Source organism: Theropithecus gelada, chromosome 13 (genome assembly GCF_003255815.1).
Source record: "Theropithecus gelada isolate Dixy chromosome 13, Tgel_1.0, whole genome shotgun sequence".
Lineage (NCBI taxonomy): Eukaryota > Metazoa > Chordata > Mammalia > Primates > Cercopithecidae > Theropithecus > Theropithecus gelada.
In genome coordinates this window covers 69,126,213-69,140,083 of record NC_037681.1, presented here as the reverse complement: position 1 = coordinate 69,140,083, position 13,871 = coordinate 69,126,213, and the positions used below count along the sequence as shown (strand labels likewise).

At 40.0% G+C, this 13,871-nt stretch overlaps 1 protein-coding gene across 1 annotated transcript in view; it reads right to left on the bottom strand.

Moving 5' to 3' along the window:
* Positions 1–352: 352 nt before the first annotated feature.
* The window catches only part of STON1 (stonin 1), a 64,169-nt gene continuing 50,650 nt past the window's right edge, over positions 353–13,871 (bottom strand). Inside the window, exons 4-5 of the mRNA XM_025354274.1 lie at positions 7,042–7,244; positions 353–3,621 (exon numbers count right to left, since the gene is read on the bottom strand). Coding sequence (XP_025210059.1) covers positions 3,547–3,621; positions 7,042–7,244 — 278 coding nt within the window. The 3' untranslated portion in view covers positions 353–3,546. The remainder of the gene's footprint in view (positions 3,622–7,041; positions 7,245–13,871) is intronic.

Sequence of the window (13,871 nt, the reverse complement as noted above, 5' to 3'; positions counted from 1 at the left end):
CATGTTAGCTAGGATGGTCTCGATCTCCTGACCTCGTGATTCGCCCACCTCAGCCTCCCAAAGTGCTGGGATTACAGGCGTGAGCCACCGTGCCCGGCCTCTTATCTTTATGAGTCATGATTATACCCTATTTTTAAAATCATCTTTTATAACATTATCAACTATACTTTGATGATGTCATTTTTCCAGGACATGCCAAGAGGCCATGGTCACTGACTCCTTAAGATTGGAGTCTGACATATGCCTGACAGAGAGTCAATTGTTTAAGGTTATTGAAATTGATTTCATACCTTAAGAAAAAAAAAGAACCCCAGGTCTTGCAGAAGAAGATATACATTCGCAGCACAGTAAGAATCATTTGAAATACATTTTTAATTTTTGAAAAATCAATATTTAATCTACAAAATATTTTGTTACATGATTATTAAGGCTCAACCTGTTTTGTATTTGCATTGACAGAATATAAAACCATACTTTAAGTAAAACATTATAACAGTCATTGTTAAGAAAGGCCTTCTAACTGAATTTATAAGAAAAGGGGCTGTATCACAAGCATAGCTCTGGAATGAAGGGAATTAACATCCTAGAACTGTCTAATATATACATCAGGTTGTAAAATTCCAGCCTTTATTTATGTGCTGGAAAGTATCTTTTTTACATATCTTTTTTTAATGGATGAACTCTTGTGATTCCCACAGAAAAAGGAAATGTCCTTAAATTTAGATCTGCACAAATGATCTACCCATGAATTCGTTTACACTGTTAATGTGATCCTGTAACTGGAAAAGTGAGCAGACGAGTCACAAACTGGTCAGCTCCTTGGAAGTCTGCTCATTTGACTCCAAAATGGCCAAACTCACAATGGAATGATCTAAAGCAAAATGAATGCTAGAAAGGAATCTTTCCTCCCTCATTCCTTTCCTTCCCTGCTTCCCTTCCTTAAAAGCAAGGGTTTTTTGAAGATCACTATCCCGGCAAGGGCAGTTCTACTTAATTTGAATCCTACCTGATTTTTCACCTACAGTTCTGTAGTCACATCTGACCTCTTGCCAGTTCTGAGGTCAGAAGAATTGAATAAGCCTCCCCTCTCTATACAGAATGTTAATTTAACACTAAGTAATGAATATTTAAGGATCCTAATAGATGTGCGAATTAACAATTATGCCGTAACACCCCACTGTTAATGCTTTCAGCCTCTGCATTGCCACAGACACTCCATTTGGGCTTTCGTCCAGCTTTTTTATATTGTCAACACTGAATCTTGAGATGTCCTGTAGGCCCGGTGGCTTGTGAGTGAATAACCCTGGCAGGGAGGGATACTAGTCGACCTGTGAAGCATGGGGGGCAATTAAGTGAACCCTCTGCTGAATATATTTTGAGGTGTAAATAGTCATTAAGTTCATCCTAATCAGACTGTGAGTTCTTTGTCGCAGGATGCCATAAAACACACTCAGAAAAGAATGGCAGTAATTAACCCAGCTAACTTCACTGGGACCGTGGGTAGCATCAGTTTCGGCCTGCCTCCGTATTTGTTCTGAGCAGACTGAAGTCACTCTAGAGTGCGCCCACATCAGATGATAAGAAAAGATGGTGGAATTTTTTTAAATGAAATACACAGATTTGCCCTACTCTATATCAACAGTGAGCCTCAAGCATATGATATTATAAGCAAGGCATCAAATGTAGTTTAAAAGAGAAATAGCAGCCAGGCATGGTTGCTCATGCATGTAATCCCAGAACTTTGGGAGGTCAAGGCTGGCGGATTACCTGAGGTCAGGAGATCGAGACCAGCCTGGCCAACATGGGGAAACTCCATCTCTACTAAAAATACAAAATAATTTTAGCTGGGCATGGTGGCTTGCACCTGTAATCCCAGCTACTTGGGAGGCTGAGGCAGGAGAATCGCTTGAACCCAGGAGATGGAGGTTGCAGTGAGCCAAGATCATGCCACTGCACTCCAGCCTGGGCAACAGAATGAGACTCTGTTTCAAAAAAAGTAAAAAATAAAAACAGTAATAGCAATTCCTTTCAACCAACCATCACCTTTTGCATCCTTTGCCTTTAGAGTAAAATAATGAAAAGCAATAAAATCTGCTGATTGATACAGACCATCATAAATGTTTGTCTTAATCTGTTTTTGAATAGATTGCAATGGATGTAACATAATATTAAATAAAACACATGAAATAAACTCTGTAGGCCAACACATAAATGTTGTTTGGAAGAACATTAAATCAGTTTTGACTCAAAACAAATCTAGCAAATAGAAAAAAAATCTCCTAATTATGTTTAAGATTCAACATAAATTGAAGGCATATTAATACCACATGGGGGAGTTTGTTTTTCAGACTAAAAATAAATCTGGAAAATAGATTCCATACATTTTAAAATTCTCACTTTTCACTGTAAATGCTAAAAGGAAATTATAAATGGAATTATAGCTACTAATGCTATTGACTTTTCATTAAAAACCAAACCTTTATAGTCATTTACCTGACTCTGAAGAATAAAAATGTTGCCTCTTAGAAATCTGGGTAAAGTACCAAGTATCTTTCACTTTGCTCACCTTAATGAAAAATACTCCAAAATAAGCAGAATTAGCATAAAATAGCATGATAGCAGAACTAGTATAAAATAATCATCATGTGATTTAGACTTCTACTCAAGAGAGGCTTGTGTTCATTACAAATAATACTTTATCAAAATATATCCTTAGAGTCTGTACTTTTGGAAAATAGTATTTATAAATTTTAAAAATTCATCTTTAATATCTATAAATATTTTAACTAGTGTCTAATACTCAGATTCCATTTTGAAAGGAATCCTGCCAAGTGAAAGGAAATACGTCTTAGTGATTTATACTAAAATATGTAGGACAACAGAAATAGCTTCTTTGCAGCACACACTAGAATACAAATACATTTTGAAAATGACAATACAGTAGGAGAGAGACAGGTACCAAATATAGCCAATTATTACTTACCAATGTGGTAAGAGGACAGGAAAATAAGTAATTCAAAAGCACAGATACTTCCAAATCTACATTTTAGCCTGTAGTTTCAACATCATTCTATACCTAGCCACATTTCAGAGGCAAGCAAGAGGGAAAATTAAGTATTTTGGTGTATGTCTCCTTTGATTCCCTCACCCTCTAGTACAGGCACTAACCAGCAAGAAGAGATGGGAAAAAATAAAGACGGCACCTCAGTAATCCAGGGAGCAAAACAATCAGCCACTGAGTAATCAAAAATCAAACTGGCTGCAGGGTCACACAATGAGTAACTGTGCCTTTGAGTTTCAATAGGAAGCAAAACATCACACAAATTATAGAAACATTTTAGATCGAACCCCTAGGACAAAAACATATGAAAAGCATAAAACACAGATTGTTCAGTTTTAGGTCTAAACTTCTCTAAACACAGTCATCAGACCTGTCTTAAAACCACTGTTCAGAAGTCATTTCCACTCTACAGTAGCAGGACTTGGTGTGGTGTCGGTGAATTACGTATTTGACAAGTGGGCTGTCATCATAAACTCTCGCTACTCCTACTGAGTTATGCAGTCACCAATTTTATCTGGGTCTTCTCCATCGATTTTAATCCACTTCTTTTCTATTTCAACCTGTTATGCAAAAGCAAAACACAGGCAGCATTAACAGATGCAACGCAGCACTCACACCTCTTCAGTCCTATTTTATACATGCGGCACAGACTGCACAAACCTCACCCTTTGGACACAGACGCAGCCCTCTACCCTCCTACAGCAGCTTCCAAGTGAGGCACTCTGCTCTCCTTTTGAACAACAGAGCCCCCCCCCACAAATCCTCCCCACCAGGGTCAAATCTTCAAGAGCACCAAAACTGTCTTCTAAGTCAAACGTAGTTTTTATAAAATGTGTACAGAATACATATATTGAGAAAAACATTTACAGATCTGACTAGACATATGACCAATTATCCCTCCCCCTGAATATATGGCTGTATCTTATATCTAGCCATTGGCTCCCCTGAGATTTATAATGCACCCAAATTATCTAACTGAAACAAACCAGCTTACAAACTGTTAGGTTGGTGCAAAACTAATGGCAAAAACCGTGATTACTTTTGCAGCAAACTAATAGTAAGCCAGCTGGGCCAAACCATCTGCTCTTCATCATTTTTGTCTCAGCTCAAACGTCACATCCTCCCGGAGGTCCTCCAGGACTACCCCAGATAAAGTCCTCCAGTCGTTCTCTAACCTGTTACCCTATTTTATTATCTTCTTATAATTTGTCATTAGTTGAAATCATATTATTTATTTATTTACCTACTAACTGTTTTTCATTTCCCCCCACTAGAAACTATGCTCCATGAGGACAGGGACTTTGTCTCTCTGTTCACACCGCTGTGTCCCTGCATGTGGAGCGGTATCTGGCACTTTGAAACTGTAACAGAGAATTACTGAATGGAAGAAAACATTTTGAAACTGCCGCCAGGTGCAGATCAACTAGTAAATGCCATTAAAGCTAGAGATACTTTGTAATTTTTAATTGTCCACTAAAACTGCATGAAGCTGGCACGTCCTGTGAATAGGAAAATAAGTATAAATGTAGTCTCCATGCGAACTTAACCTACATTTCAGTCACACATAATAGTTATATACCTAGTGTTACAGGTCAGGTTCCCCAAGAAATAGACTCTGAGATGGAGATCCGTGTGCAGAAAGTTTACTGGAGAGTGCTGTTGAGTTCAACATTCACGGAAACATTGCAGGAAATGAAGCTAAATGGGCAGAGAGAGAAGCTGGGCTGCCATGTAGTCAGAATGAAGGCTTCTGCCCATGCCCTGGAGAGCTGAAGCTGGGCTGACCTACAGAGTTAGCCCAAGTTGATGCAAAGGTGTCTGTCCACCCCTGCCTAGATTCCAGGAAGGAGACATGACCTCGGGGAAGGCAGCTATCTTCAGCCGAGGCAATTCCCACCCGCTGGGGAAATACATCCTTCAGGTCACAGCACTACCTATCACTACCTTTATCAGCAGAAAAAGGTAACTGGACCCAAACATAGACTTCTAAACAGATAGTCCAAAAATAAAGAAAAATCCTGACTCACATTACTATAGTATAGGAAACCCAGTTGATATTAACGATGTCATCTATAATACCACTATTTTTAATAGAAATAAATGAGCAGGAAATCAGAATGGCATTAATCATTGCTGCAAGTCAAGCAACACATAGATTTTAAAATGCTATTCGAGGGGCACATGTTCTCAGGACCTCCTGAGGGCTGTGTCACAGGCAAAATTTAAATTTTAAAAAAATAAAATAAATGATACTAGAAATTATAAAATGTTGCTCATGTGAAAGTCAGAAGGGAAACATAAATTCTAAACTGAACCACCTGTCTGTAATGCAATGTCTAATTTTTGTGATTTTTGAAATATTTTCTAGTTAAAAAATACGTTTAGGTCACGTGTGGTGGCTCACACCTATAATCCCAGCACTTTGGGAAGCCGAGGCAGGCAGATCATGAGGTCAGGAGTTTGAGACCAGCCTGGCCAGCATGGTGAAACCCCATCTCTACTAAAAACACAAAAAATTAGCCAGGCGTGGTGGCAGGAGCCTGTAATCCTAACCACTCGGGAAGCTGAGGCAGGAGAATTGTTTGAACCCAGGAGGGGGAGGTTGCAGTGAGCCGAAATCGTGCCACTGCACTCCAACCTGGGCAACAGAGCAAGACTCCGTCTCAAAAAAAAAAAACAAAAACAAACAAAAAAAAACTTTTAAACAAGACCAGCAAGATACATCACCATTTCAAGATACTGTGGGAAATATGTGGCAGAGGACATCCATATATGTACGAAACTTGAGGATAAGGAGGGAAAACAAGTTTAGAAACAGATGTAAGTGTATGTCCTCCTTTAGTTCATCTGCCTAAGAATGTCTGTCCTAAGTTCATCAGAAGAACTGATGGCAAACATTTAAAACCACCATAATACCAGGCTGGACATGGTGGCTCACACTTGTAATCCCAGCACTTTGGGAGGCTGAGGCAGGAGGATCACTTGAGACCAGGAATTTGAGACCAGCCTGACCAACATAGTGAGATCCCATCTCTATTTAAAAATTTTAAATAAAACTTTAAGCTACCAATAGGCTAGGCATGGTGGCTCATGCCTGTAATCCAGTACTTTGGGAGGCCGAGATGGTCAGATCACCTAAGGTCAGGAGTTTGAGACCAGCCTGGCCAAAGTGGCGAAACTCCATCTCTACTAAAAATACAATAATAATAATAATAATAATAATAATAAATAATAATAATAATAATAGCTGGGCATGGTGGCGCCTGTAATCCCAGTTACTTGAGAGGCTGAGGCAGGAGAATCGCTTGGACCCAGGAGGCAGAGGTTGCAGTGAGCCAAGATCATGCCACTGCACTCCAGCCTGGGTGACACAGTGAGATGCCATCTTAAAAAAAAAAAAAACTGAAAACTACCATAATAGAGAAACTCAGCATTTCCTAAAGCATGCTGCACAGAATACTATTCCACAAGATAGGGATAAGTGTTTTATATACACACACCCACATAGACAAGACACAATAGCCAATGAATTGGAAAAACTGGGTTAACTAAGTTTAACAAGTTTCCTTACTGCAGGACTTCTTGGGGGCCTTTATTTAACATTAATTTAGTATATGGCATTCCCTAACTTATTTTTTTCTTGGATAATTATTTGGGACATGTGTTCTGCAGCACATATTTTGAGAAATTGTGCCCTAACATCATAATTTTTCTTATAAATATACTTCTAAAATGTAGATTCATTTTTAACATACTGTTTTTCATTGAGAGCTAAATTATTAAGTGTTCCCAACATTCTCCAGAAGGGAGAGGAAGTGCTAAGCTCAATGGTGGCGATCAAGTTTCCAAAGCTGAGATCCTCTCTAGGGCAAATCCCACCACACATATACACACACACAACACACACATGATCACAAAAGACAGCAAAACAAATATTTAAAGCCAAATCAGGTCACAGTTCTGGAAGCTGTGGGATGTACCTGGATGTTGTAGCAAGCTCGCTGCTGAACATGTTTCTGTGGCTGGACATCACTCTCCACCCCCAGAGACCTGACCTCTGTCTTTGAGGCACAGGTGTCAGGCACGGAAAACTCAACAGTAGCAAATGGATACCAATCAGAGGGAATTTCTTGGTCTGATCCAAGCTCTAATTTGTATGACAGACAATGAGGATGATCAAGACCTTGAGGAAAGAAAAAATCAAATAGTCAAAGTATTTTAATGGCCATTGAACATTTCTCTTCAACATAAAAGGCATTCATCTCTCTTACTAAGGAATTTCATTAGCACTGCAGCAGTGCAAATTCCATTTAAACAACATACCATGAAAATCTATGATTTTGCACTAACTAGGGGAAAGCTGTCTGCGATTTTTAAGTGCTAGCTTTAAAAGTATGACTTTATTACTGTTTTGAATGAGTGGTAAAAATTTAAAAATAGAAAAAATAAAAAATGTATTACTATACGCAGGCACAGATGAACTCCTAAAAACGTTTTCAATTAGAAATATTACTAATATTAATTAGAAATATTACTATATTTAGCAGATTATATTAGTATATAATATATAATATAATCATATTATTACTATATTATAATACTAATATAATCTGCTAAACATTTATATTAAGCAATATTGTTTAATATTAATGTTTAATTTATATTAAACAATATAGTAATATTGCTAAACTTAATTGTTTTCCTTAATTAAAAGATATGAGTAATATTTATATTAAACATAATCATTTGGCCACAATGTGCTCAAGACCTGTACAAGCCTCTTTCTCTTAGACTCACATCTTATAATTATTAATTTATTCATTTTCTTACAATCTATTTATAGATAACTCAAAAATAAACATCCCAAATTAAGTCATATTTTTAAATTCTGATTTTTAAAAGCTAAATTTAACTTTTCAGAAAATGTTCCAGGCCAAGAATTCTTTTTTCAGTGGAACAAATTATTTTTCCCTACTCTAATTCTCACTCATCTTTCCAAAATACTTTGACTGAAACAGCTATAGAGAGTGGAAATGGACATATTGGCCTTGAATATTTTAATCTAATATTGGTTTTCACTCAATTTGTCACTTATTGAGCATCTATGCTATGCCAGGCCAGGTTCAGTGCCAGACCCAGAGATATTGGATATATTCAAAGATTTTAGATGGGGGTCATAGAGTATGTGTGTGTGTGTGTGTGTGTGTGTGTGTTATAAAGAAATGAAAAATATTTTCATTGTAATCACTGTAGCAGCTTTACAAACATTCTGTGATCCTGTTGCATTGTTCATGGCATCTCCATATCCAATGTGGCTATCTTTACTTAAATAAATGTATGACATAAGAGTAATTTCAAGAACCAAATTAAATTACTGTACCACTGACATAGTTGGAGAAACAGCATTCCCATCAGAATATAGCTTTAGGCACAAAAACAAGAGTTTAAAGGATTTCACTTAATTCTTAAAAGATAAATTACCTTTCCTTCCATACAACCTGTTTCTTGTAGAGTGACTAATAGAATTCTAAGGCTGTAAAAAGCCTTGAGAAGTCATCAATCAATTAACTAACAGATGCTCATTAGCCATCTCTACCACTTACAGAAAGGGTAGGACAACAGTGGCCTCTGAGGTGCTCTTAACAACCCGGATCACTGCAGGCAAGTGATAACTTCATTCTCATACACACACACCCAGAGAGATTCCACTCCATTACTCTTTCTAGTCCTCTGCCTGCAGTGAGGATACAGTAAGTTCATTTACACTTACTGCAGGCACTCCTCAGTCTTGTTATGGCAAAGTGATTAAGGCTAGGGTTACAAATTGCTTAATCTCTCTGAGCCTCAGTTTCTCCATCTGAAAATGTGGATAATGAGGATAACCTGAACCTTATAAGGGCTGTTGTGAGGATTAACCAGTTCATACACATACAGCACTGGGGCAGTAGTATTCTATAGCAATATAGATGAGCTAGATATATTATTTTGTGAAGTGCTATTCAATTATAAAGCCAGAATTATTTAATTACTATAATTTTGCTAATAAAGGGACTGTGAATGCTACACATTCAGAGTCAAAAATTATACTAGACATGATCTGATTTGATACTCACACTTTATAAGAAAAACTTATTTGGGGAAATTTTACGACGAAAACTGAAGAAAAGAACTAACCCAAGTTGAAGACTCAGTGCTACAAGTGTCAGAAACAAAACCTTTCTACCTGCTTTTCTTTAAAAATGGTAAAAGAAAGCCTTTTTCCTTTCAAATTTTCCAGCTTATTTTTTATGGCTTTTGAAAATGCTAAATGCTCTACAATGTTTAGTAACACACTCCCTCTTCAGACTTTGTGCTCCATAGGGACAGGTGTCATGTCTGTCCTTAGCACAATGTCTGTCATGTTTGGGGCTTCACGGATTATTTGTCAAATTCACCAATTAATGAATAAAAGATAAAGGAAAATCATGTTATCTCAGTGCTGACCACCAGGGGGAACTGTCCAGCTTTGGTCATTGTTCTCTTAACATCATTCCTTTTCTTAGGACTGGGGATCAGTAAATCACAAAATCTTAGGTCTAGTTGCTATCCAGTCCCTCTTGAACCAAAATATTTTACATCTGAAACTGAACTGTTAGAGGGCCGAAGGGAATGAATAGCAAGAGGATAACAGAAGTGGAGGAGGAGAGAGCAACCAATATGCTGATGACAGGGCAGAGAAAAAAAGAGAAAAGTAGAAAAATTTGGAAATTAGAGGTAGATATATTTAATTGATCCTCCACCACTCTCATTCCTCTTAATAATTCTGTGCCACCATATACACCTCCTCTGGCTAACCAGCATCCTCATTTGTCTTCAGCTGTATTTCTTTTTCTTCCTTTCTCTTTCTGTCTCTCTCTCTACCACCCCAACAAAGCCTAAGCTCCTCTGCTGTCATTCACACCTTAGTATGAATGAAGCCTGTGAGCTAGTGCCTCAGGCAAACCTTTGTTGTAAAATGAGAGACCTGCCCACTGTTGAAGGAATACTAAACATTGACAAGCTGGTTAGAAGGGACATTAAGGGACCAGTACCCCTTCCCACTTTTCCAGAAATCACAGGTGATTTCCTCAATAAAAAATGTCAATCCTAATCCCTCGAATTCTCAGGAAGGCAAAAAAAAAAAAAAAAAAAAAAAAAAAACAGTTTTATAATTAGAGCATAGTAGACTAGTTTATATGTTCTTGCCAGGTGCAGTAGTTTACACCTGTAATCCCAGCACTCGGAAAGCCAAGGTGGGTGGATTGCCTGAGCTGAGGAACTTGAGACCAGCCTGAGCAACATGGCAAAACCCCATCTCTACCAAAAATACAAAAAATTAGCCAGGCATGGTGGCACATGCTGTGGTCCCAGCTACTTGGGAGGCTGAGGTAGGAGGATGGCTTGAGCCTGGGAGATAGAGGTTGCAGTGAGCTGAGATCTCCCCACTGCACTCCAGTGCTATTCATTCTGTTTCCATTTTCGAAGTATCTTTTCAAATAATGCATGTTTTTCAGAAACTATCTTGAAAATGGTAAAATTTTAAAGAACTTTTTAAAAACTTTTTGTTCTCTAAATACACAACTGATCTAAAAGTCATATAGAAAAATAGAGATGCACTCTGGGATCCTGCTGTTCTAAGTGTGTTCCTTGGGCCAGATGCATTGGCATCACATCAGCACTTGTTAGAAACACAGTATTTCAGATCCCACCTGCTCAGTCAGAATCCACATTTGAACAAGGTGATACCTCGGCACACACAAGTTTGAGAAGCACTGCCTCAGGACAGATTTCCTTTCTGCTCCAATCTTATTATTACCATACTTCTCAAGAGGCAAATTAGGTTATAGCCTGCCCTGGCACCCTCTTACTCTCTGCATTGCCCTCCCCATCCCCTCAGTGGAGAAGCTTGGTGCAGGGCCCTGTAATCCCAGTTATGTCCTGCCCCAAGCCAGGCCCACAGCTGCACCATGCCCTCTGGACGCCACCTGACACAGCCCCATTGTGTTTTCCCTGGGCCTCCTCTTTGTGCACAGACCTGATCTCAATAAAGCAGCTGTGATCCCAAAGGATTTGTTCAGTGAATTATCACTGTGTAATTGACTGAAATGCCTGTAAAATGTTGTCCTGTGTGGGCCTGGTGATATGACAGTTTTACAAAAGAATTCCTGAAGGCCAAGATCAGGTTCAGTCAGTTTCCCTGGAAATGCCCATTCTTGTCATTGTTCTTGGTGAGCTCCACTGCTAATAAATACTCATGGGAGGCCGGGCGCAGTGGCTCATGTCTATAATCCCAGCATTTTGGGAGGCCAAACCGGGCAGGTCACGAGGTCAAGAGTTTGAGACCAGCCTGGCCAATATGGTGAAACCCCGTCTCTACTAAAAATATAAAAATTAGCCGGGCATGGTGGTGCACACCTGTAGTCCCAGCTACTCGGGAGGCTGAGGCAGAAGAATCTCTTGAACCCAGGAGATGGAGGTTGCAGTGAGCCAAGATCATGCCACTGTACTCCAGGCTGGGTGGCAGAGCGAGACTCTGTCTTATAAATAAATAAACAAATAAATAAATAAATAAATGCTCATAGGAGAGCAATAATAGAGCTCTAGAAGACACAGGTATATGCAGAGCAGGGAGGAATGATCCCTGCCGAGGGGATCAGGTCAGTAGTTCTCAACCCTGGCTGCATGAGCCTTTAGAAATATCAATACCTGGGCCTCATCTTCACAGAGCCTGATTAGTAGGGGATGGGGCCCAAATATGGGTATGTGTTTGAAGCTTTAATGATGCTAACATGTGGCCAGGGCTGGGAAACAGATTGTAAAAGGATAGGTGATGAGAAGATCCCAGGTGATCTCAGCTAATGGCACCATTTCCCACCTATCCACCAAAGCCAGAGCCCCTGACCTTGTCCCATCCCCTCGCTTTCCCTCATGCCCATAGAGAATCTATCATCACTGAGGGGCACCTCCTCTGAATTCGCTCACCCATCTCTTGCCTCTCTCACTGCCACTGCCTTTGCTCAGCATCCCTCACCTCCTCCCAACTTCCCTGTGTCTATAATCTACTCCTAAATCTTTCCTCTGCACTGCACGCCGGCATTTCTGAAACAAGATATGATTCTGTAGCAGTCACGCCTGAAAACAACCCTGAGGCCCTGTTGACAGATAAACTTCACACCCCACAGCACGGCCCACAAGGTTTTCATACACTGGTCTCCTCACTCACCACTCCCTCAGCCCCAAAACTTAGGTAAGAGCCCCCACCTACACACCTGTGGTTCTGCTGTTTCTTTCTTTGATGGAAACTCTATTGACTCTCCTAGCCATCAGCTCTTAAGCGAAGCCCTCCCTAGTCCCCAGGCAGTTTATCACCCTTTCCTCTGGGATCCCTAAGTGCGTCTGTTTGTCTAAGCCTGGAGCTGTGCACTTTTCCACAGTGCATTTGGGTGGCTGCTTCAGCATCTGTCTCACCTTCTAGACTGTTAAGCTTCTGATAGAGTAGGAATCATGTCTGTGTCTGTATCTCCTAAACACTCAGCACAGAGCCTATACCTAGAAGAAATTTCGCAGATGTTTGTGGAGTAAATGAGTGAGCCTCCTTCTCAATAAATTCTTGTTGATTGAATCAGTTAACTACCCCATTAACTCTGAAAAAAAATGCAGTATTATAAACAGGATCATTTTCACAAAAAGCTTCATACATGTCTACACTCCCAAAGTTAGAAAAGGTGATTGGTATGGTTTCTCAGTTTGAAAATTAAATGTGGTTACCCTGGCCAGGCTTTAGCCAAGTGCTTAGTTCCTTCAGGGCCTCCCGGAGCACCTGCTCTAAGTAGAGCAATAGGAATGGACTACAAAGGGGGCTTGTGCTCTTGTCCCTCTGACACCACGTGCACAAGCCCACAGCCTGAGCCTATTGTGCTTCTCTCTCAAAAGCATAATTACCACTTCAAGTCTATGCAAAAACTGCTTTGGACCTTTTGTTCCAGTCCCTGTGACCATCTCTATAGGATCAACAGAAAACAACAGGAGTTAGTTTATCACCCAGATTTCAGGGGAAACCTGCAGATCCAGGAGGTTCCAACAGGCATTCCAGCCTGCCTGACTTTCTGCCTGCCTCTCTTTCCCTTTTTGTTTAGCAAAACAAAAGCTAATACTCTGATTTCGTTTAAACCCTCTAACCTAAAACTAGCACAAATAACTTTTAGAATAGACCATTTGGAACCTTGTATGAAGACCTCCAAACTGGTTTCTCTGGCATGAAGATGCAAATGGTTCAATTTGCCTCTCTAGCTAAGTTATAAAAGAAAGCAGGGGCCAGGCACGGTGGCTCACACCCGTAATCACAGCATTCTGGGAGGCCGAGGCGGGTGGATCACCTGAGGTCGGGAGTTCGAGACCAGCCTGGCCAACATGGTGAAACCCCATCTCTATGAAAAATATAAGAAATTAGCCAGGTGTGGTGGTGTGGGCCTGTAATCCTAGCTACTTGGGAGACTGAACCACTAGAATTGCTTGAACCCAGAAGGCAGCGGTTGCAGTGAGCACCACTGCACTCCAGCCTGGGCAACAGAGCAACACTCCATTTCAAAAAAAAAAAACAGAAAGCAGGAAACATTATCTCAGTGGATTATATCATGGTATCATGGAAGATACCGACCTTCCCTCCCATCACAGCAGAGTTGATCAGAATGTGCTGTTTGAAGCCATTCACTGTGACCACGCTGCACCATCACCACCTCACTCTGCCCTAAGGCTGAGCTATCCTTGCTAGTTTGGGGGAACTGAACATAAT